Source organism: Pseudophryne corroboree, chromosome 6, assembly GCF_028390025.1.
Source record: "Pseudophryne corroboree isolate aPseCor3 chromosome 6, aPseCor3.hap2, whole genome shotgun sequence".
Taxonomy (NCBI): domain Eukaryota; kingdom Metazoa; phylum Chordata; class Amphibia; order Anura; family Myobatrachidae; genus Pseudophryne; species Pseudophryne corroboree.
The window spans coordinates 440,904,041-440,929,798 of record NC_086449.1 but is presented as its reverse complement, the minus strand read 5'-3'; the positions used below and the strand labels follow the sequence as shown (position 1 = coordinate 440,929,798).

The window sequence follows — 25,758 nt, the reverse complement described above, 5'->3', positions numbered from 1 at the left end:
CCGTGGAGGTTTCGGCTGCCGTACGTGTTCCCTCCAGTGTCACTCCTGCCCAGGGTAATTTGGAAGTTCAAGCAAGAAAGAGGAATTGTGCTTCTCATAGCTCCTGCGTGGCCCAGACGGCACTGGTTCTCAGACCTGCAGGGCCTATCGTCAGAGCGTCCAAATCTACTTCCGCAACGCCCAGACCTCCTCGTTCAGGGCCCCTGTGTCTACTAGGACCTAGCCCGGCTGTCTTTGACGGCGTGGCTCTTGAAGCTTCCGTCTTAAGGGCTAAAGGGTTTTTTGAGGGGGTCATTCAAACTATGTTGCGGGCCCGGAAACCGGCTTCTGCTCGGATTTACTATAGGCTCTGGCATTCTTACTTTGTTTGGTGCGCATCTAACAATTATGACGCTTCCAAGTATAGTACAGCCAAGTTGTTGGCCTTTCTTCAGCAGGGTCTGGACTTAGGCCTTCCAATATCTGCCTTGTCTGTGTGGTTTCAGAGAAAGATTGTAACCTTACCTGATGTGCATACCTTCACTCAGTGTGTTGCGTATCCAACCTCCCTATGTCCCGCCTGTGGCTCCTTGGGACTTGTCGGTGGTTTTGGAGGCGTTACAAGAGTCTCCGTTTGAACCTCTTGGTTCAGCTGATCTGAAGTGGCTTTCCCTTAAGATGGTGTTTCTGATGGCTATTGCTTCAGCTAGAAGAGTGTCGGATTTGGGTGCCTTGTCTTATAGTTCCCCATATCTGATATTTCACCGTGACCGGGCGGTTCTTAGGACTCGTCCTGGCTATTTGTCTAAGGTGGTTTCTTCGTTCCACCTTAACCAGGAGATTGTGGTTCCGGCACTTGTTTCTCCTGATCTGTCTCCAAATCTTATTCTCTCTTTGTGCTGTTTGGATTTCACAAACGGGGCTGGCCTGCTCACAAGCAAACTTTGGCCAGATGGATTAGAATGGTGATTGCACATGCTTATGTGAGGGCTAGTCTATCAGCTCCTGCTCACATTACGGCCCATTCTACTCGGTCTGTTGGACCTTCTTGGGCGGCCCGCCGTGGTGCGACCCTTGAACAATTGTGCAAGGCGGCTACGTGGTCCTCAGTGAACACGTTCATAAGGTTCTATGCCTTCGATACTGCCGCTTCCCAGGATGCTTCCTTTGGACGCCGGGTTCTTGTGCCCGCTACAGTGCGTCCCCTCCCATAAGGAACTGCTTTAGGACATCCCCAATGTCTATCCTTGTGGAGCCCAATGTACCCCGCAGCAGAAAACGAGTTTTATGGTAAGAACTTACCTTTGTTAAAACTCTTTCTGCGAGGTACACTGGGCTCCACAAGGCACCCACCCTGACGCACTTAGCTTCTTTGGGTTGGTATGGCATTAGCCGCTGACACTTCTCCTGTCGTGAGAGTGTGGTGTATGTGGCTACTAACCGTTGTCGTCTCTTTTCCTGCTACTGCATTGGGCTGGTTGACTAAAAACTGAGCTCCTGTGCGGGGAGGTGGGGTTATAGAGGAGGCGGCGCTATGCATTCTGGTAACAGTCAAAGCTTTTCAGCCTGTTGGTGCCTCGGATCAAGATCCTACTCTACACCCAATGTCTATCCTTGTGGAGCCCAGTGTACCTCGCAGAAAGAGTTTTAACAAAGGTAAGTTCTTACCATAAAACTCGTTATTTCAGTTTAACCATGTTTGGTCTCTGAATTTGTAAAAATGCATCCCTATTCCTAGTGTCATGCCTCCGTAGTGTCCATACAGCTGAGACACTGCAATTCAGCTCAGTGCTTTATTTCCCAGTTCTATGAGTTCTACAAACACAGGTATTTTCTTCCAAGTGAATGTCCATTTGAAATAGTTTCTATGGAAACTAGTGTATAGAAACTCGGTAAGAGTAAATGGGCTGCAACAAGAAAGTAAAAGTTTCATTAAAACCATAACACCTAACAGCATTATTGGTTTATTATAACTTCAGCATAGATTTTGTGGTCTATCTTTAAGTGGTTATTTCCTTTGTAAACACTACGATTATTCTCAATATTGAAAGCTTCTACTGCAGTTAATCACACTTTCATTATTAAGCATTGCATAATGGTAATTCATTAATATATAATATAGCACCAACAAATTCTGCTGCATGTTACTTAATCCCTTCACTGCGGAGTATTTTCTCACTCATTTGTTGAGGCATTTTCTGAAAAGTCCTTCCCTGCAGAGAGGCGGTGGGCTTGATTCTGTATGAAGTGAAACGGATGATTGAGTTGGAGGAAGGGAGGTTAGATGCGGTCAGCTGGTTCTGATTGTGCTGCCAGCTAAAGCCCCCTTAGTGGGTGGCGGGTCACTTCCCTTTCTTCAAACTTTGTAGCTAACGGTCTTTCCACTTTTTTTTTTTTTCTGTCTATTTTATGTATTTTTTTTATTTTATAGGTTTTGAAAAACGGTCCTGCATAATCCTATAGGCTATAAGTATCCTCTGTTTCTTTTGTTTATGTTGGTTAGACCTTGTATGAAAGTAGGGAGTATGGGGATGAAAGAGAGAGAGAGAATGAGGATGAATGGGTGTGAGTGGAGGTGGTGGAGAAAGAATGGGAGAGTGAGTGAAAGTATGGGAGAAGCCTCATAGGTTGCTCGGATATAGGGACGGGGGAGTACATGGGCAGATTATGATATAATAATATAATTCTGTTGGGGAATATTCTCATGTGATTCAAAACATGGGAAAATTGATTTGGTTTATTACCCAGGGTTAAGGAAGTGGTTTTTGTGTCTCTTGTTAACATGTCCATAAGTCTGAGTATGTAAATTTTTTTTTTTTTTTTTTTTTTTTATTATTCATTGTTCTCCTATGTAAATCATTTTATGAAGGTCAACACTCTCTCTCCCCCCCCCCCCCCCCTCCTTCCATTAAAAAAAGGTGGCTTGCTCTGCTTTGCTCACCACAAGGTTACTAAAGTTAATAGTTTGTGACATGGATAGTAAATGCAGCAAAAGTTGTACAAATGTAGACAACCCTAAAAACATGTCGACCTATTGACCCTGTCGACCTTATGCATGTCGACCATTAGTGTTCGACCTATTGACTGTAGACCTTTTTATTGTAGCTCTATAGACCGGATACCAATTTTTCAATTTTAAAAAAAAAATGGCATTTTTTTTACGTTGCCACTAGTCACATTCCAAGATCATTATCCCTGATTTTTTATTTTTATGTGGCACCCACAAATTACATCTTGTAGCTACAGAAGTAATTCCAGAGGACTGGAAAAGAGTGACTGTAATCTCGGTTAACAAAAGTGGAAGCAAGGTAAGGGCAAGCAACTACCGACCAGCGAGCATTAAATCAGTAGTAGGGATATTGGGGCCGATCAGACCCTGATGCTGATTTGCAAAAATCGCTATGAAACAATTTCTGCACATCTGTGCATGCACAGGTCCTAAACTGTGTTCTCTTCAGAACGCAGTTTAAAACCAGGAGGGTGCGGGAATGGGGTGTCGACGCCACATTTTGTGGGTGACAATGCTCCATTTTAGAAGTGTGGTCCAGAGCAAGCAGGCATGTCTGGAGCGCAACAGAGCACCTTGTGGTAATAGCCCCTGTTAGTCGGCATGCTGACTGTGGGGCGTTTAATCCAGGGACGTGCGGTGAGCTAAATAGCTCAGGAGGCACTGGCTAGCCCCAGAGACAGATTTACATGCAATATATGAGCCAAAACGTACATCTGGGCATTATACACAGGTGCAGCAGTATAAAATCCTGGAAATTTGGTGAGTTTTGATCAGAGATGTGCGGAAAAGATAGGTAGGAGAGGCACTGCCTCACCTGCCATAGACTTTTTACGCCAGAGTTTTGGCTATAAAAATTATTAAAATAATGCAAAGAAGATATTTCAAACATATTCTTTGTATTTTCTCTAACGTCCTAGTGGATGCTGGGGACTCCGTAAGGACCATGGGGAATAGACGGGCTCCGCAGGAGACTGGGCACTCTAAAGAAAGATTAGGTACTATCTGGTGTGCACTGGCTCCTCCCTCTATGCCCCTCCTCCAGACCTCAGTTAGAATCTGTGCCCGGCCAGAGCTGGGTGCTCCTAGTGGGCTCTCCTGAGCCTGCTAGTAAAAGAAAGTATTTGTTAGGTTTTTTATTTTCAGTGAGCTTCTGCTGGCAACAGACTCACTGCTACGAGGGACTGAGGGGAGAGAAGCAAACCTACCTGTCTACAGCTAGGTTGCGCTTCTTAGGCTACTGGACACCATTAGCTCCAGAGGGTTCGAACACAGGCATCTGTCCTCGATCGTCCGTTCCCGGAGCCGCGCCGCCGTCCCCCTCGCAGAGCCAGAAGAACAGAAGCTTGAAGACGGCGAAAACGGCGGCTGAAGACTCCTGTCTTCATTTAAGGTAGCGCACAGCACCGCAGCTGTGCGCCATTGCTCCCAGCACACTTTCACACTCCGGTCACTGTAGGGTGCAGGGCGCTGGGGGGGGGCGCCCTGGGCAGCAATTGAAGTATCTTTTTGGCATAACATACATATATACAGTCAGGCACTGTATATATGTAAAAACCCCTGCCATTTTTTTCACACAGAAGCGGGACAGAAGCCCGCCGCTGAGGAGGCGGGGCCTTCTTCCTCAGCACACCAGCGCCATTTTCTCTTCACAGCTCCGCTGGAAGGACGCTCCCCAGGCTCTCCCCTGCAGTATCCAGGTAAAAAAGAGAGGGGGGGCACATAAATTTAGGCGCAAAAGACATAAAATCGGCAGCTATTGGGTAATCGCTTATTATAGTGAATATCCCTGGGTTATATAGCGCTGTGGTGTGTGCTGGCATACTCTCTCTCTGTCTCCCCAAAGGCCTTTGTGGGGTCCTGTCCTCAGTCAGAGCATTCCCTGTGTGTCTGCTGTGTGTCGGTACGGCTGTGTCGACATGTTTGATGAGGAGGGTTACGTGGAGGCGGAGCAAGTGCGGATAAATGTGGTGTCGCCGCCGTCGGGGCCGACACCTGATTGGATGGATATGTGGAAGGTCTTAAATGATAATGTAAGCTCCTTGCATAAAAGGTTTGATGACGCTGCAGCCTTGGGATAGCCGGGGTCTCAACCCGGGCCTGCCCAGGCGACTCAGAGGCCGTCAGGGTCTCATAAACGCCCACTATCTCAGATGGTTGACACAGATGCCGACACGGAGTCCGACTCCAGTGTCGACGATGATGAGGCACAATTACAGCCTAAGATGACCAAGGCCATCCGCTACATGATTATTGCAATGAAAGATGTATTGCACATTTCAGAGGTTAACCCTGTCCCTGACAGGAGGATGTATATGTTTGGGGAGAAAAAGCAGGCAGTGACTTTTCCCCCGTCACATGAATTAAATGAGTTATGTGAAGATGGCAATCCTCCCCTAGGGTAGACAAGGCGCTGACACGCTTATCTAAGAAGGTGGCCCTGCCGTCTCAGGATACGGCCGCCCTAAAGGATCCTGCGGATAGGAAGCAGGAAGCTATCTTGAAGTCAGTGTATACACACTCTGGTACTCTACTGAGACCAGCTATTGCTTCAGCCTGGATGTGTAGCGCTGTAGCAGCATGGACAGATACTCTGTCAGAGGACATAGATGCCCTGGACAGGGATACTGTCTTGCTAACCCTGGGCCATATAAAAGACGCCGTCTTATATATGCGGGATGCCCAGAGGGACATTTGCCTGCTGGGCTCTAGAATTAATGCAATGTCCATTTCTGCCAGGAGGGTCTTATGGACTCGGCAATGGACAGGGGATGCCGATTCTAAAAAACACATGGAGGTTTTGCCTTATAAGGGTGAGGAATTGTTTGGGGACGGCCTCTCGGACCTTGTGTCCACAGCGACAGCTGGAAAATCGACTTTCTTGCCTCAGGTTTCCTCACAGCCTAAGAAAGCACCGTATTATCAAATGCAGTCCTTTCGTTCTCAGAGAAGCAAGAAGGTCAGAGGTGCATCCTTTCTTGCCAGAGGCAGGGGTAGAGGAAAGAAGCTGCACCATGCAGCTAGTTCCCAGGAACAAAAGTCCTCCCCGGCTTCCACTAAGTTCACCGCATGACGCTGGGGCTCCACAGGCGGAGCCAGGAGCGGTGGGGGCGCGTCTCCGAAAATTCAGCAACCAGTGGGTTCGCTCACAGGTGGATCCTTGGGCTATACAAATTGTATCTCAGGGATACAAGCTGGAGTTCGAAGTGACTCCCCCTCACCGTTACCTAAAATCAGCCTTGCCAGCTTCCCCCACGGAAAGGGAGGTAGTCCTGGCGGCAATTCACAAGCTGTACCTCCAGCAAGTGATAATAATGGTCCCCCTCCTTCAACAGGGAAGGGGTTACTATTCCACACTGTTTGTGGTACCGAAACCGGACGGTTCTGTAAGACCCATTCTGAATTTAAAATCCTTGAACATTTATATGAAAAAATTCAAGTTCAAAATGGAATCGCTCAGAGCGGTCATTGCAAGCCTGGAAGAGGGGGATTTTATGGTATCTCTGGACATCAAGCATGCTTACTTGCATGTCCCCATGTATCCACCTCACCAGGAGTACCTCAGTTTTGTGGTACAGGACTGTCATTATCAATTCCAGACATTGCCGTTTGGTCTGTCCACGGCACCGGGAGTATTTACCAAGGTAATGGCCGAAATGATGGTACTCCTTCGGAAGCAAGGGGTTACGGTTATCCCGTACTTGGACGATCTCCTCATAAGGGCGAGGTCCAGGGAGCAGTTGTTGATCAGCGTAGCACACTCTCAGGAAGTGTTGCAACAGCACGGCTGGATTCTGAATATTCCAAAGTCGCAGCTGATTCCTACGACGCGTCTGCCCTTCCTGGTTATGATTCTGGACACAGAACAGAAGAAGGTGTTTCTCCCGGAGGAGAAGGCCCAGGAGTTAGTGACTCTGGTCAGGGACCTCCTAAAACCAAAACAGGTGTCGGTGCATCACTGCACGCGAGTCCTGGGAAAGATGGTGGCCTCATACGAAGCCATTCCCTTCGGCAGGTTCCATGCGAGGATCTTTCAGTGGGATCTGTTGGACAAGTGGTTCGGATCGCATCTTCAGATGCATCTGCTGATCACCCTGTCCCCGAGGGCCAGGGTGTCTCTTCTGTGGTGGCTGCAGAGTGCTCATCTTCTCGAGGGCCGCAGGTTCGGCATACAGGACTAGGTCCTGTTGACCACGGATGCAAGCCTCCGCGGATGGGGGGCAGTCACTCAGGGAAGATACTTCCAAGGGCTGTGGTCAAGTCAGGAGACTTGTCTGCACATAAATATACTGGAACTAAGGGCCATATACAACGCCCTGAGTCAAGCGGAGCCCCTGCTTCGAGACCAACCAGTGCTGATTCAGTCAGACAACATCACGGCGGTCGCCCATGTAAACCGCCAGGGCGGCACAAGAAGCAGGGTGGCGATGGCAGAAGCCACAAAGATTCTTCGTTGGGCGGAGATTCACGTACAAGCACTGTCAGCAGTGTTCATTCCGGGAGTGGACAACTGGGAAGCAGACTTCCTCAGCAGACACGACCTCCACCCGGGAGAGTGGGGACTTCATCAAGAAGTCTTCGCGCAGATTACAAATCGATGGGAACGGCCACAGGTGGACATGATGGCATCCCGCCTCAACAAAAAGCTAAAAAGGTATTGCGCCAGGTCAAGGGACCCTCAGGCGATAGCTGTGGACGCACTAGTGACACCGTGGGTGTTCCAGTCGGTCTATGTATTTCCTCCTCTTCCTCTCATACCCAAGGTGCTGAGAATCGTAAGAAAAAGAGGAGTGAGAACAATACTCATTGTTCCGGATTGGCCAAGAAGGACTTGGTACCCGGAACTGCAAGAAATGCTCACAGAGGACCCGTGGCCTCTGCCTCTCAGACAGGGACCCTGTCTGTTCCAAGACTTACCGCTGCTGCGTTTGACGGCATGGCGGTTGAACGCCGGATCCTAACGGAAAAGGGCATCCCGGATGAAGTGATTCCTACGCTGATAAAAGCTAGGAAGGATGAAAGAACAGCTAAGCATTATCACCGTATATGGCGAAGATATGTTGCTTGGTGTGAGGCCAGGATGGCCCCTACAGAGGAATACCAGCTGGGCCGTTTTCTGCACTTCCTACAGTCAGGTGTGACTATGGGCCTGAAATTAGGGTCCATAAAGGTCCAGATTTCGGCCCTATCCATTTTCTTTCAAAAAGAACTGGCTTCACTGCCTGAGGTTCAGACGTTTGTAAAGGGAGTGCTGCATATTCAGCCCCCTTTTGTGCCACCAGTGGCACCTTGGGATCTTAACGTTGTGTTGGATTTCCTGAATTCCCACTGGTTTGAACCACTTAAGACCGTGGAACTAAAGTATCTCACGTGGAAAGTGGTCATGCTGTTGGCCTTAGCGTCGGCGAGGCGTGTATCAGAATTGGCGGCTTTGTCATGTAAAAGCCCTTATTTGATCTTCCATATGGACAGGGCAGAATTGCGGACTCGTCCCCAATTTCTCCCAAAGGTGGTATCATCGTTTCATTTGAACCAACCTATTGTGGTCCCTGCGGCTACTCGGGACTTCGAGGACTCCAAGTTGCTGGACGTAGTCCGGGCTTTGAAAATATATGTTTCCAGAACGGGTGGTCTTCTGTATGCCGGCGGTCGGGCTCCCTGACAGCCGGCATACCGACACTTATTTTCCCTCGTGGGGGTCCACGACCCCCATAGAGGGAGAATAAAATAGTGTGGCGCGCGTAGCGGGCTCATTTGCGCTCGCCACGCTGTCGGTAAGCCGGCGGTCGGGCTCCCGGCGCTGGGATGCTGGTCGCCGGGAGCCCGACCGCCGGCCAGCCGTAGTGAACCCTCCAGAACGGCTGGAGTCAGGAAGACTGACTCTCTGTTTATTCTGTATGCACCCAATAAGCTGGGTGCTCCTGCTTCAAAGCAAACTATTGCTCGCTGGATCTGTAGCACGATTCAGCTGGCTCATTCTGCGGCTGGATTGCCGCATCCAAAATCAGTGAAAGCCCATTCCACAAGGAAGGTGGGCTCTTCTTGGGCGGCTGCCCGAGGGGTCTCGGCTTTACAGCTTTGCCGAGCGGCTAATTGGTCGGGTTCAAACACTTTTGCAAAGTTCTACAAGTTTGATACCCTGGCTGAGGAGGACCTTGTGTTTGCTCATTCGGTGCTGCAGAGTCATCCGCACTCTCCCGCCCGTTTGGGAGCTTTGGTATAATCCCCAAGGTCCTTACGGAGTCCCCAGCATCCACGAGGACGTTAGAGAAAATAAGAATTTACTCACCGGTAATTCTATTTCTCGTAGTCCGTAGTGGATGCTGGGCGCCCGTCCCAAGTGCGGACTTTCTGCAATACGTGTATATAGTTATTGCTTAATAAAGGGTTATTGTTATGAGCCATCCGTTGAGTGATGCTCAGTTGTTGTTCATACTGTTAACTGGGTAAGGTCATCACAAGTTATACGGTGTGGCTGGTATGAGTCTTACCCTGGATTCCAAAATCCTTTCCTTGTAATGTCAGCTCTTCCGGGCACAGTTTCCCTAACTGAGGTCTGGAGGACGGGCATAGAGGGAGGAGCCAGTGCACACCAGATAGTACCTAATCTTTCTTTAGAGTGCCCAGTCTCCTGCGGAGCCCGTCTATTCCCCATGGTCCTTACGGAGTCCCCAGCATCCACTACGGACTACGAGAAATAGAATTACCGGTGAGTAAATTCTTATTTTTCATATACTTTATACAGTCAAACCTCTGGCACAAACAGTATGACAGGAAAGGCTCTGCCTCACCCCACCGCACGTCACTGATCGTAATCGCTTGAGATCCCGGCGTCTGCATGGTCCGCATCCCAGTTCTAGAGCTCTCATTTAAGCCTTATTTGGTTTTATTGTGACTCAGTGGTTACAGATTACCTGTTTTGATGTGAATAATTGTGAAAGACTCTGATGCTACATAACCTATCCAGTTAAACCTTAACCCTAATTACAAACAAAATGTAGGTTTGAGTCATATATAATTTATATAGCATATACGTATTCCACAGTGCTTTACACAGAATGTTTGGCCATGCAGACCAGTCCCTGCCATAGTGGATCTTACAATCTGTATTCCTTACCACATACTGTACACACGAGGGTTAATTTATGTCAGGTGCAGAGTAGCCTACCAGTGTATTTTTGGATTGTGGGAGGAAACTCTCAAAAGCACAGGGAGAATATACAAACTCTACACAGGTAGGGACATGGTGGAAATTGATCCTAAGTCCTCAGTATTGTGATACATATTATACACCATATCATATATTGTGCAATGGTTTTAATGATTGTTTAACTGGTTCTTGATGGTTGTTTCATATTTTTTCTTCTTCATTCTTAGTGGGATCCTATGATTACAACTCTGCCTGGCCTATATCTGACATCTGTGGGCATACTGAAGCCTACTACCTGGCTCTTTGGATGGAGCGAAAGTGTTGTCTGCTCTGCTGGAATGCTGCGGTTTATTAACCTTGTATTCAGTCTTGGCAACCTGTACGTGTTTTATTTAATTATTTGCAGGATACATACAAAGGTACGTTTCAAAGGTCATAAAGAGTACTTGCATGAAGTAAGTGTTTAGTGTCGCAAACCTATTTCCTGCAGGGCAGTGCTTCTCATCTCAGAAACCAAAATGGTTACGTTTTCCTTCCGTTATTTGTAATGTGTCATGGGCAAGTTGTATGTATCTGGCTGGGTCAGTAGTTATCCCATCTGTATCCACATTTAGAAATCTTCAAAACATGACCTGTTTTTAACCTGGGACTAGAGTTTGGAAACATGGCTTGATGATCTGCCATATATTTGCCATCTTATATCCATCCAGTGCTGTGACTGATAAGTCTGGGACAAGTATCAACAATGCTTATCTCTGTGTGCTGCCTGATGTGTTTACAACAGTTGTCTATGACTAATCACAAGGACTGATTTACATACTCAAGTGTGGGGTGGGAGATGGTAACACATTTAGGGTCTGGAAATAATTGCATTTGCTGTTTGTCTTTTCCTCAGATTATTTGACGTAGAATAATACATTATTCTCCTGAAAAATAAAATATTTTTCATTCATTTATATCTACTCAACATCAGCATGTCTACCAACATTGAAACATGCCACTCTGCACATCACTATATGGATGACAATTGCTATATCTAACTTGGTGTTGATAAAATGTAATATAAACTACAGGCATGACTTGACTGTCTTGACAATGATACAATATCAGTGAGAGGGATTCTACAAAACCTACATAGTATATTATGTAAGTGATTTTCAGTAAAATCATATAATGTACGATAGAGCTTTTGCTGTGTATACAGAGGATGAACTATAATTAAAAATGTAAAAGTTAAATACAACAAAACAAGATAATTTAATCTATTTTCTTTTTGGATGTTTCAGGAGAAAACCGGGGTGTACATACTTATATCTAAGATGTGATGGGGAGGGGGTAAATGTAATAGGGTACAGGTAGTGTTCCCCCTAGGATGAGGCAGGGGCAGGGCGCCGGTGTTCGGGGGCACATTGGCGCGCGCGCGTCCGATACGGGGGCACGGCCATGCAAATTAGGGTGCATGGCCGCGGTGTGGCCCACAGACGCTACTATAGAGTGTGTCTGTGGCCGGCGACATCACTTTTGGGGGCGTGCCCAGCACCTCCGTCGGTGCTGGGCTTCCCCCAGCTTTCTCCCAATGCGTGAATGGATGCCGCGTGCATGCGCAGGGCATCTTTACACGCTGAGAGGGCAGGAAGCGGGTGGCTGTTCTAGCAAGTCGCCGCAAAAGGGGCAGGGCGGGTTTTGCCTTCTAAAAAACGGGCAGGGCGCGGCGCCCTGCTAAAACAGCCTAGAGTGAACACTAGGTACAGGACTTTAGGCGACAATGCCTGTATTTTTAAAGCAGCAGTTATTTACAAAGCAAAACTAGGTTATAAATGATTGCTTCATTAAAAGTCCCGCACCTCCCCGAAACTCGCACCCTATTGCATTTACCCCAAGCTGTTAGACAGGTTATGTTACCTGTACAACCAATCATTTTCTAGCTGTTATTTTCTAGGACTTTACAGCTAAAAGGCTAATGTCTGATTTAGTTGTCTGTGGAATAGATGACAGTCTTCAGATAGACTTGGTGCAGTGCACCAAACCAGTGAGACTTTAGTACAAATAAATCAGAAAAATGCTCCACGGTCAACAATATTTAATAAAAAAAATACTGCACTCGAGAAAACTACCTTTGGTAACACAGGTCTGCAAAATTTAAGGTATTGAAAGCTTTTTTAATAATACTTTTATATAATTATACTCCTGTGTACATCAAGAAATAGTACAGTATATAAAAAAATACCACATTACATTTACCTATAAGGGGGTTACATACATTTTTAAGAAAACACAAGGTTAATTATTCTTGACATATTTATTGTGAAATACGAAGAAGTGTAGATGATGTCACTGTGTTTTTGTCTTAATTACATAATAAAATAACAATAAAATCAAACAATAATAGAAACAAAACCATAATTATTGAAAAAATTGTTAATATCTTTTCTCTTACGTCCTAGAGGATGCTGGGGACTCCAAAATGACCATGGGGTTTAGACGGATCCGCAGGAGCTTGGCACACTGTAAAGACTTGCACTGGGTGTGAACTGGCTCCTCCCTCTATGCCCCTCCTCCAGACCTCAGTTAGACTTTGTGCCCAGGAGTGATAGGTCACACACTAGGGGAGCTCTACTGAGTTTCTCTAAGACTTTATGTTAGTTTTTTTATTTTCAGGGAGACCTGCTGGCTACAGGCTCCCTGCATCGTGGGACTGAGGGGAGAGAAGCAGACCTACTTCTTAGTTTAAGGCTTCTCGGCTACTGGACACCATTAGCTCCAGAGGGTTCGATCACTTGGTGCGCCTAGCTGCTTGTTTTCCCGGAGCCGCGCCGTCTCCCCCCTCACAGAAGAAAGAAGTCGGGTGAGTATTAGAAGAACAGAAGACTTCATTGACGGCAGAAGACTTCAGTAACGGAGGTACAGCGGTCGCACTGCGCTCCATGCTCCCACAACGGCACTCACAGGGTGCAGGGCGCCGGGGGGGGTGGAGGGGGGAGCGCCCTGGGCGGCAGGTTACTGAGGTTTTTACTAAGTCTGGCTTTGAAAGCAGGTTCGGTGCCTGTGCTCCGTGTCTCATCCCCCGCCAGCATGTTAGAGCGCGTTACGCGCCATTGACCCCCCCGCCACCGGCTTACACGGGTGCAGGGCGCTGGGGGGGGAGCACCCTGAGCAGCAAGTTAGATTTTCTTTATAAAAAAAAAGAAAGAAAGTTTTACGTGGACGTTGCCGGGGCTCCGTGTCCCAGACCTCGCCAGCGCGTTTTAGCGCATTGCGCACCTTTTCTCCCCCGCCGCCGGCTTCCATGGGTGCAGGGTGCCGGGGGGGCGCCCTGGACAGCATATATATATATATATATATATATCAGAAAAGTGGAGCACTCACCAGTCTTATATATATATTTACACTATATACGAGTCCAGCCTGTATTGGTCAGGTAAGGAGCTATAGCGCACCCAGGGGGGCGGGGCTTAGCCCTCACACACACTGGGGCGCCATTGTCTCTCTGTCCCCACCAAAAGGGGGGGGGGGGGCACATTTTTTAGTGTTTTTAGTGTTGTTTGGATTTTATAACACTGGTTTATTCTGAGATAGTCTGGGCTCTTAATTGTGTGTATTTTATGTGTGCTCCCTGTCAGTTATACCCACTTTAGTTCACTTGTGTCGGCAGGCATGAGTGTTCTGTCATAAACACCTATGGGGTTCACTGTCGGCATCGCCGACGTATGTGGTTATTGGATCAGTTCGGTAGTGGTTTGCTTGATAAAAGTAAATACTATATGGGAGGTGCAGTAGTATGTGGGTGGCCCTGTCGGCACCAAACTTTTCTCACCGGGTGTACATAGGTATACTTCCCTCGGTCCCCTGGGGGTCGCAGGAATAACATTTCCACAACTGGGGCATTCAGTACATGGTCATACATGTTCAGAACACATTACTGTCACGGGGAACCCGAAGGCCCCGGACAATCCGCTTGTATGTATGTTGTATGTATGTATGTATGTATGTATGTGTGTGTGGGCCAGCTTCCACTACCTCTCCAACGACCTGTAAAACAGATAAGCTTGTTATTACTTTTTAAATTGTACGATTCCATTTTTTATATGTATGTGTGTGATTAAAAATTGTGAAAAACTATATCACACCATCGGCTCCTTTTTCTTTCTGTTTTTTTCCATGAGAAAAAAACTTTCTTTCTAGAGGTACTGTACTTTGTCAAGGATTACCTCATAGGAGCAGCATTCTTAAAAGGAGTGAGTTATTACCTTCCTTTTTTATTTATTTTTTAGCCACTCGGATGCGATTCTGATTATATTAGAAATCACATATAATATAGTGGTTTATTGAAACACTATAGGCACAGAGCACTTTATATAAAAAATATTTTATATATTGGCACAAATAAGTCACAAGTCACTTTATAATATTAAGAGCATTTTGCTGACACAAATCTTCCCTCTCTGCCTATGTAAATTGTGTCTTAACACCTCGCTGAGGGTGTTCATACATGGAGTAAGAGGACAAGGGAAGACGACCAATTAAAGACACCACCACAGGCACAACTTGATCATATTTCTGGTACGCATATATTATTTGTTATACACAGATGGAAGTTTCCACACCAAAGCACTGAAGGCGCAGAGACTTTATCCCTATTGAATATATATATATATAAAATATTGTCTAAAATGACCTTCAGGCTGTGTGTATAAGGCGTATATGTAACATAAATGCATTCTGTGCTTATATTTAGGTCCCATCACCATGATATCTCCTTATGGTATGCAATTATTCCAAAATACGGAAAAATCCGATATCCAAAATACCTCTGGTCCCAAGCATTTTGGATAAGTGATACTCAACCTGTATATATATGATATGTGTGTATATGTGTATTGCAATATTTATTTTCATACTATGATTTATAGTGAATACTGAGGTAATAGTATTCTTTCTTATGTGCTGATTGCTCTGTTGATACCGCTCCAGGTCGGCCGTGACTCGCACCCTTTCCAGACGTCTGAGGGTTTGTTCTTTTCCCGCCACGGATAGAATACTGTGATAGTCAACGCCTGGTCGACACTGGGCTCTATTTCAATGGATCGTATACAGGAAAGCTAAGCGATATTAATTTCCTATGCTGTGGGCTTATTTACTTTGCATGCACATGAGGGAGTGTTTCTTTCGGTAAGACATCAGATAAATTTGCCCTAAAAAGACAGGGAGGTTCCTCAGGTTGGTTCTTCTCTTTATTATTGCGGCAGGATGCCGTACGTATAAAGGAAAGGTAGCCGGGGAATGCTGAGGCTGATTCAGAGAGTTACTGGACTGTTTCCCTGGGACGGTGTCCCGCTGTTTGGGGGGGATGTCTCAGTTCAGTCAATCGGGGGATATTCCTGGTAAGTCTAACTTTGGGAGTTAGTTTCCCTCATAACGGTCGGTGACGCCTTCTTTTGTGGGATGCAGTCATTTTAATCGGTTAAATCCAGCTTTTTTTTCCTTTTCTGTACAGCCTGTGGAAGGAGAACAGGTAAGAGTTCTGCAGCCTTATTAGGTTTGCAGAAGAGGAAGTCTGTGCTGCTTTGCCACATACACTGCAGGTCGCAGAGTCTATATGATGGGACCCCGCTCCGGTGAGGACTCAGTTACTACTTCCACTTAGTCTGGGAATAGACTAGAACTGTGCGTTATTTACGAATTCCAAAGGGGGACGTTCTGGAGTTACAGGTGTTTCACCTCTCTGATTCTCTAATGGATATTAACGTTGCACTTTTGGAAGGGGAGGTAATACGTGACGCCATTCAGAGCTGCGCTGGGTTCGGGAATTGTCATCCTGTCCCGGTAAAATAAAAAAAATAAAAAAATTGTTCCCTGCATTGTGCTACACATTCACTTTACCTGGAGGAAGGCCAGGATTGTCTTGGTTTTTTCACTGGAGTGATAGTAGTATGATGGTTTCTTTCAATAGTAAGAGCCATTGTTATTCTATACTGAGATGTTCGCCTGATTGAGGCGAAGTCAAGAAACAAGTGGTGCAAATCGTTGTTTCTCTCTGACTGTTCTTCAACACAGAGAAGGCCTGTGGTCCCCACGACCCAGATGTCGGAGGTGGTGTCATGGTTGATACGGTACGATGGAGGTTCTGTGTTTCTGGTGGGAAGCTGTCTGAGGATCCTGACTCGGATCAGATTTGCAGTGCCACTTCATCAGTGTGTTCCTTTGTTGAAGAAGTTATTTCACGGTAACTGTTGGGAATGGGGGCCGTGTTTCACCGGCATGGGAACCTGAATATATTTATAATGGCCAGGATGTCACTTCAGAGGTATCTGCTCAGTTCTCACCTCCTGGGGGGATGAAGGTTTGGGATCCAGATTTAGATCCTGATGTACATGTAGGCAGATCTCTGAGCCTGGGGAGCAGTCCTTACATGGGAAGGTTTCCAGAGTAAGAGGTCAAGCTGGGTAGCTTGTCTACAATAAGTTTCTTGCATTAAGAGTTGTTTCCAACGAACATATTCTGCATGATCTACCCGTGTTAATTCTGTCCGATGTCTTGACAGCAGGGGCGTCTGTAGGTCACTAGGACGGAACAAGGAGTAAAGCGGCAACGGCAAAAGCTGAAATAGTTTTCTGCTGGGTGAAAAGACTGGTTACCGTTATATTAGCAGTCTTCGCCCCTTATGTAATTGACGGAGAAATGGATTTCCTCTACAGAAGTGCTCTCCATCTGGGGGAAATACTGTAGTCGTCGAGAAGTTTCACGGAAGTGACAGGTCTTTAAGGAATGCCTCATTAGGGCATATTGAGATCTCGCCTCAACAAGTGATCTCCGGAATATGGTTCCGGGTTAGGCGACACTCAAGCAATGGCAGTGGACGCCCTCTTGGCACCTTGGGTGTTTTTAGTCGGTCTAGGTGTTCCATCCGTTTTCACTCTGCTGAAGGTGATAAAAGCCAGAGGGTCGGGGTTCCGGCGATCCTCATTGTTCCGATCTAGTCAAGGAGGGCTTGATATCCATTTTCTTCAAGATGTATTCATAGAAGCTCACGGGCCTCTTCCTTTAAGGGAGGAACTTTTACGTCGAGATCGGGGCGTGTATCAGAACTTACCGCGGCTGCGTTTGACGGCATGGCAGTTGTACATCATATCTTAGTCCGAATTGGTATTCCCAGTGTGGTCATTTCCACCCTTCTTTTGACTACAATGAAGTATCGACGAAGCCTTGCCGCAATATTTGGCGCAAATATGCGTCTTAGTGTGAATCTGAGAAGGTTCCTGCGGAAGGTTTTCAGCTGAGTCAGTCTTTTCCTTTCTTTGCGAGCAGGTGTGGATATAGGCCTAAAGTTTGGCTCCGTTTTAGGGCAGTTGTGGCCTTATAAACTGGTATTGGCTACCTTTCCGGAAGTTCCGACTTTCGTGAAAGGAGTTTACACATCCAACCTTCGTTTGTGCCCCATGGGCACCGTGGGATCTTGGTGTAGTGTTGCGTTTCTGGTGTTTTACTGTTTGGAACCTTTTCTGTAGGTTCTGTTGAAATCTCTCTCTTGGAGAGTGGTCATGCTTTTGCATTTTGGCCGACCGCAAGGCGTTGTCGAAAGTGGCGGCTTGTTTCACAAGAGCCCCGTTCCTTTTCCAAGTGGATAGTAGGAGAACTCGGTTGGTGTTCCTTCGGAATAGGGTCGTCAGTGTTTTTCGAAGACCTGCCTATTTTGATGTCTGTGGTCACTTCAGCATTGGCTGTTTCAATGTCTCCCGATGTAGTCAGGGCTTTGAAGATTTATGTCGCCAATTGGGTTCAGTTTGGGGAAACAGAGGCTCTGTTTGTCCGGTATGCTCCCAGCATGTTTGCGGCGCCTGCATCTCTGCAGTCTGATACACGCTGGATCTGTGATGTGTTTCGGTGCGCTAGTTCTACGGCTGGATTGCCGTTACCGAAGTCGGGGGAGACCCATTCTACTAGGAAGATGGGCTCTTCTTGGGGGGATGCCTGAGGTGTCTCGGCGGGTTAACTTTGCAGAGCGGCTACTTGGTCGGGGTTCAAACACCTTTGCTAAGTTCTATAAGGTTGATACCCTGGATGATGGGGACCTCATGTTTGCTCAATCGGTGCTGCAGAGTCGTCCGCACTCTCCCGCCCGTTCTGGAGCTTTGGTATAGACCCCATGGTCCTTTTGGAGTCCCCAGCATCCTCTAGAACGTAAGAGAAAATAGGATTTTGGTACCTACCGGTAAATCCTTTTCTTCTAGTCCGTAGAGGATGCTGGGCGCCCGTCCCAATGCGTACTGTATCTGCAGTTATTGATTTGGTTGCACTTTGTGGTGTTTCTTCTCGGTCAGGTTATTGCTGACGTTGTTCAGGCCATGGCATGTGGTTTCTTATTATTGGTTGGGTTGACACACAGGTTGAGTTACGTATTATCTCAGCATTTGGCTGTATGTTTTTCATACCGTGGGCTGGTGTTCTGTTGAAGGCCATGTCTTGCGGTATATTTGTGGTGTGAGCTGGTATAACTCTCACGGTGTTTATATTATAAATTCTTTTCTCGAAATGTCCATCTCTCCTGGGCACAGTTTTCTAACTGAGGTCTGGAGGAGGGGCATAGAGGGAGGAGCCAGTTCACACCCAATTTAAGTCTTTACAGTGTGCCCAAGCTCCTGCGGATCCGTCTATACCCCATGGTCCTTTTGGAGTCCCCAGCATCCTCTACGGACTAGGAGAAAAAGATTTACCGGTAGGTACCAAAATTCTATTTTTTTTCCCTAGTCTTCAAACTTCATTTTGTCGCTTTTTGCTTATACGTTTTTTTCCTGTGTCGTCTCTGTGTATCATCCAGCAGTAGTCAGCCATCATGCTGTCTTTCCAACAACCCTGGTATCTTCTTTCTACATATTTAACGTCTTGGTGGGACCGTTCACCCTGTTGTTCACTGTAGTCTCCGAGATTATTTAGGAAATGCTCAATATGGGAATTCAAAAAATGTACCTTTAAACTCATATTGCAGCCAAGGTTTCTGTAACTATTAAGCATTTCCTTGTCAATTTCTATGTAGTTTGGGTCCTTGACATTGCCTAAATATTTTGAAATCACTTGTTTGAACGAAGTCCACGCCGAAAGTTCCACAATATTTATTACACGACCGACATGTTTATCTTTTATTAACTTTCATCTTTTATTAATGTCGGGTCCTGTAAAAATGCTGTGTGTGTTTATGTGGTGGTAGGCAGGGGTTATAATGAGCCGACACAGGGCAAAACTGGGTTGCATTTGTTGTATTTGCTTCTACCTTATACCCCTTTTACACTCGCAGAAAAATCCCGGGATATTGCACGTGAACGCGCATCATCCCGGGATTTTTGTGAGTGTGAATGGGTACAGGGACAGTTTCCGACCTGGGTTGAATCCGGGACCGTCCCGGGAAGCTGTGCAGTGTGAACGGGTATACCGAGTCAAGGCGACCCGGCACCCGTTCTCTGCATAGGAGGAGGCGGTGCTTGGAGAAGATTATCTCCAAGCACCGCCTCCGGTAGCATCAGCGGTGACGTCACCGACCCGGCAATATGCCGGGTCGGCCCGCTAATGTAAAAAGGTCATTCCCGGGAATGTGTCCCGGCAAATATACCGGGACATATTCCCGGGAATGACCCGAAGCTGCGAATGTAAAAGGGGTAGCCAGCTCACCTTGTTGTTGTTGGTGTGTGTGTGCAATGTTCCTTTAGACCAGTGATTTTCAACCTTTTTTTACTCGCGGCACACCGAACAATATTTTAAAATTGCCAAGGCACACCATCAGTTCCCCACAGAAAAAAAAAAAAAAAAACATTGGTTTTCACAGTAAAAAAAAAATCCACACATACTTTGGCCTACACAGAAAAAACAATCACATTGCTCCCCACATAAATCATGTTGCTCCCTACATAAATCCTATTGCTCCACACATAAATCAATCACATTTCTCCCCACATAAATCCTATTGCTCCCCACATGAATTATTCACATTGTTCCCCCCATATATCCTTATTCTCCCCACATAAATCCTATTGTTCCCGACAGGAGAAATAAAATAACAAATATTAGCCCCTATCAGTCAGCTGTCCTCCTCCCTGTCCCTCAGTGGCAGGCATTGTTCATAGTGGAGTGCTGCAAATACTAAGCAGCGGGCGGTCGGGCAGGTGTGGATGTGGGTGGGCAAGGAAAACAGTGTATGCATGCGGGAATTGCAAGATGTTTATGCGGGTGGGCTGGCTAGGTGGTGAGATATGGCGGCCGTGACCTATGATATCACACCGCAGTGTCTTCAAGGCATAGGTCACGGCCAGAGCACGACTGATCCTGTAAGAAGAGCCCGGGCCAACAGTTCACTCTGAAGGTGTAGGAAGCTGCTCTGGCTCCGCGGCACACCTTGCAACTTGTCGCGGCACACTAGTGTGCCACGGCACACTACACAAGTAGAAGGTCTCAGCTCAGTGGATATAGCTGAGCTAATTAGAGCAATAAAGGCCATTCTATCCTTAGAGGATTCAGCAGAGCCTGTGTTAAAAACCAAGGCACCTGTATTTAAACGTCCCAAAGCAGGTAAGACTGAGTTTCCAGGGTCAGACCAGCTAACGGAAATCATGGAAGAGGCTTGGGCTACACCCAGTAAAAAAATATAGAATTCCCCAAAAATGGGATTCCAATTATCCTTTTCCAGCTGGGGACTGTTTAAAATGGGAAATGGCTCCCAACGTAGATACGCATGTCGTTTAGTGCGAAAATCTATATTGCCATCAACGTCATTGGATGATTTCACGGAGAGGAGAGTGGATGGTTTTCTGAAAACCATATATTTCTCTGTATGGGGCAGTCATAAGGCCAGCCATAAAAAAAGAGTTACGGGGAGTGTGTACCCCGTTAAATCGGGCGCTAGTAAAGTATATTTAAAAAACACCTGATAAAGAATATATATATATATATATATATATATATATATCTCTTGTAATAGCAGCTCCTAACGGGCAACTGGGTGCCTTAATCAAAGGTATATGGTTTAATGTTCAATAAAAAACATTAAAGGAGCGCTGGTATCAAATAAAAAAGCATTTAATAGTAAATATGGTGGAAACAACCACTTTGAGTAATTATTGGAAGTTTAAAAACATAAATAGTGCAAATACATATACATATATAAGTATATTTCACATTCACAGTGGATGAATTAGCTAAAAAACGGCTTAAGTGCCCATTATGTAGTTGCAGTCCACAATCGTAGAGTAAGCTGGTTGCTTTCCGTACTGTTGGGGGGTGTAAAAATAGTCTCAACAATTTAATTTGAAATCTGTTGTTAGGTTTAGAACGAAAAGTGGGATTGCAATTGCTCACCCCTGGTGATAGAATCCGTTCTCACCCGTTATTATAAGCGCTGGTTCCCGTCGATAGCAATCAGCGGAGGTAGCTCTCAGCATCTGACGGTGGCTGTGTCAGGATGTCCAGAAAGGAGAGTCATGCAGACAGTGTGATACCTCGGCAGAACGGGGCCTTTTCAAGCACAGCGGGGGGTTTATTTGGCAGAGAATTATTCCAGTTGGGTGATAAGAGAACGTCCAGGGATCCCCAGTCTCAGAGACGGAAAGTCTATGAAGATCTCCAGCAGTGGACAGGAGTGAAAGTAAGCCTCTACGCGTTTCTCCGCCCACGATACCGGCGGTTTCCTCAGGAGGTGTGGATACCTGTTTTTCAGGTGTGCATGTATTTAAATGGTCAACAGCCAATCGGCTTTGTAATCTCTTGATTCACACCTGAAGGTTATAGTTGGGTTTCACCCTGGGTTGAATCGTTTGCACATGATCTGTTCAGTGATTGATTTGATTGATTTACATCAGGTGTATATATTAAATAGTTGCCAGATGATAGTAATAAAAAGCAAAATAAGCTTCATAGAGAAAGATGTAAAAATACATAAAAAACATAAGCATCAGATTGCCGCTGTCAGTATACGAGGTATCAAGGAAATATATATTAAAGATCTTATAATTTAGATATATATAAATGGTTTATATAGTTAGCATATGGAGCTCATGAACTTTGCGCTCCTAAAGTATAGAATATACAGGGGTTATCAGATGTCTACTTTTTTGACCACCCTTGATACAGTATAATTTGGTTTTTTAGTTTTTTTAGTTTTTATTATTTGATGGTAATCAACATTGTTTCCTCACCTCGATAGTGGCAGCGGCAAATAGCATGGGTATGGCATCCCAGAGAGGTTAACTATATATAGAGAACCAATTTGTTCTCACAGCTGCAGTAGCCTAGTGGTTAGAGCTACGGACTTCAGCCACAGGGTCATCAGTTCAAGGATGAAGACAAGGAGCAAATTTTCACAGTCAGTTTTACGGAAGAATAAGGAGAATTAGTTAATCCTAGTAGTACTATTTTTATATATATAATAAATATCTATTCTTATATACAGAGAGAGATAAAAGATCCTAACAATCTAGCAATAAATATGGTCATACACAGTTCAAATTGGGACCAAGGCTGTGTAGTACAATAGAGGAGAGAGTGATTCTAGTAAATTAATTTGGTCAGGATATGTGACCAACTCACAAGGACAAAAGCATATAAACACCAACCTAAGGCAAATAATCTGTAACAGGTGTGTATGTGAAAAACATGCCAACATGCCTGCACGTACCAATTGCGCGCACAGGCATATAGGCACGCATGCACACACCCACATGTACAGATGGTTTATTTATAAAAAGAAGTCAGATACCATTAAGTTCGATATTTTCGTTAAGACCCATAGGGTGCAGAGTTTCCAGATTGCAAATCCAAAAGGCTTCTCTATTGCAGAGGTGGTTGTATCTATCCCCACCCCGTGATGTTTTGCTGATATGTTCTATCCCCTGTATTGACAGGACCCTACAGTCCCCATTATGCAGGGAATTGACATGTCGAGGTACACTGTGTTTCATTGATTTTTTGAGAACCAGTCTTCTATGTTCTAAGAATCTAGTATTAAGATGTCTAATCGTCCTACCTACATATTGTACCCCGCAACTACAGGTAATTAGATTACAAAGGACGTTTGGCATGTGATATGACCAACAATATCAAAGGTATTTCCAGTTTTGGATGAGGAGAATTGGCTACTCTCAATGATAAATCGACAGGTTATACATCTAGATCTATTACATTTTTGACATCCTGTTCTGAGTTTCCCATGTCCAGAGATGGAGGAGGGTGTCACTGAGCTAGCTTCTAGGCTCGAGGGGTCAGGGCTAGAACCAAAAAGAGGGTTTGAAAAATGACTAGGAGACGGAAGGTTTTGGAGATTCGTGGTTTTCTTGAAAATGATCTTCACTTCCTTTTCCAGAGACCCTGCAAGGATTCTCTCCATTTTAAGTATGGGAAGATTCTTATTGAGAATCTTCCTTACCGAATGTGAGGCACTATTGTATTTCGAAATAAATATAGGTTCACTATCACTATCACTAGGTTCTAAAGGAGAGGAAGTATCAATGGCTCTTATTTTTAATAAATCGTCTCTATTTCTTTGTTTTGTTTCAACCAGAGCTCTGTCCAAAACCTCTTGGGGATAGCCTTGATCTATAAAGGACTGTGTTAATTCATTGCTCTGTGTTAGAAAGTCGATTTCATTCGAACAATTTCTTTTTAGCCTCAAGTATTGGCTCTTAGGGATATTAGTTATCCATGGACGATAGTGGCAACTTGAATAGTTTAGGAAGGAACTGCAGTCAACTTGTTTCTTGAATGTTTTAGTTGATATTTTACTTAAGATTGGGTCGATATGTAACGCGATATCCAGGAAGGTGATATCAGTGTGGTGAATGGTACTTGTGAAAGTGAGCCCAAAAGTGTTAGTATTAAGGTGATCTACAAAGTGAGTGACAGAGTGATAATCCCCATCCCAAATAATAAAGAGATCGTCTATATATCTACCATAGAGCACCAGGTTCACCCCAAAGGGGCCCCCCCAGATGTATTCATCTTCGAGGTGACCCATATAAAGATTTGCAAAACTAGGGGCGAACCTGGTGCCCATGGCGGTACCGTGAGTCTGTAAATAAAAATCACCACTAAATGTGAAATAGTTACGTGTGAGTATGAAGTGTATAGCTTTAAGAATGAATTGGTTAAGATTACTAGAGATGGACGGTTCAAGATCTAAATAGTGTTTAATGATTTTGATACCTTTATCGTGAGGAATATTGGTGTAAAGTGATTCGACATCACAAGTGACTAGGAGATAGTTCTCCTTCCACTTGATGTCTTTAATAAGATTTAGAAAATGGGTAGTGTCTCTGATATATGATTTAAGATCTTTGACAAAAGGTTGAATTTATCAGCATTTATAGATACATACCTTCAACCTTTTGTCAAAGATCTTAAATCATATATCAGAGACACTACCCATTTTCTAAATCTTATTAAAGACATCAAGTGGAAGGAGAACTATCTCCTAGTCACTTGTGATGTCGAATCACTTTACACCAATATTCCTCACGATAAAGGTATCAAAATCATTAAACACTATTTAGATCTTGAACCGTCCATCTCTAGTAATCTTAACCAATTCATTCTTAAAGCTATACACTTCATACTCACACGTAACTATTTCACATTTAGTGGTGATTTTTATTTACAGACTCACGGTACCGCCATGGGCACCAGGTTCGCCCCTAGTTTTGCAAATCTTTATATGGGTCACCTCGAAGATGAATACATCTGGGGGGCCCCTTTGGGGTGAACCTGGTGCTCTATGGTAGATATATAGACGATCTCTTTATTATTTGGGATGGGGATTATCACTCTGTCACTCACTTTGTAGATCACCTTAATACTAACACTTTTGGGCTCACTTTCACAAGTACCATTCACCACACTGATATCACCTTCCTGGATATCGCGTTACATATCGACCCAATCTTAAGTAAAATATCAACTAAAACATTCAAGAAACAAGTTGACTGCAGTTCCTTCCTAAACTATTCAAGTTGCCACTATCGTCCATGGATAACTAATATCACTAAGAGCCAATACTTGAGGCTAAAAAGAAATTGTTCGAATGAAATCGACTTTCTAACACAGAGCAATGAATTAACACAGTCCTTTATAGATCAAGGCTATCCCCAAGAGGTTTTGGACAGAGCTCTGGTTGAAACACAACAAAGAAATAGAGACGATTTATTAAAAATAAGAGCCATTGATACTTCCTCTCCTTTAGAACCTAGTGATAGTGAACCTATATTTATTTCGAAATACAATAGTGCCTCACATTCGGTAAGGAAGATTCTCAATAAGAATCTTCCCATACTTAAAATGGATAGAATCCTTGCAGGGTCTCTGGAAAAGGAAGTGAAGATCATTTTCAAGAAAACCACGAATCTCCAAAACCTTCTGTCTCCTAGTCATTTTTCAAACCCTCTTTTTGGTTCTAGCCCTGACCCCTCGAGCCTAGAAGCTAGCTCAGTGACACCCTCCTCCATCTCTGGACATGGGAAACTCAGAACAGGATGTCAAAAATGTAATAGATCTAGATGTATAACCTGTCGATTTATCATTGAGAGTAGCCAATTCTCCTCATCCAAAACTGGAAATACCTTTGATATTGTTGGTCATATCACATGCCAAACGT

At 45.1% G+C, this 25,758-nt stretch overlaps 1 protein-coding gene across 2 annotated transcripts in view; it reads left to right on the top strand.

Annotated features, from left to right (window-relative positions):
* Positions 1–25,758, top strand: part of ALG10 (ALG10 alpha-1,2-glucosyltransferase) — a 112,876-nt gene that overhangs the window by 62,085 nt on the left and 25,033 nt on the right. For both annotated transcript variants that reach the window (XM_063927099.1, XM_063927098.1), the window contains exon 3: positions 10,364–10,555. In XM_063927099.1, coding sequence (XP_063783169.1) covers positions 10,364–10,555 — 192 coding nt within the window. The remainder of the gene's footprint in view (positions 1–10,363; positions 10,556–25,758) is intronic.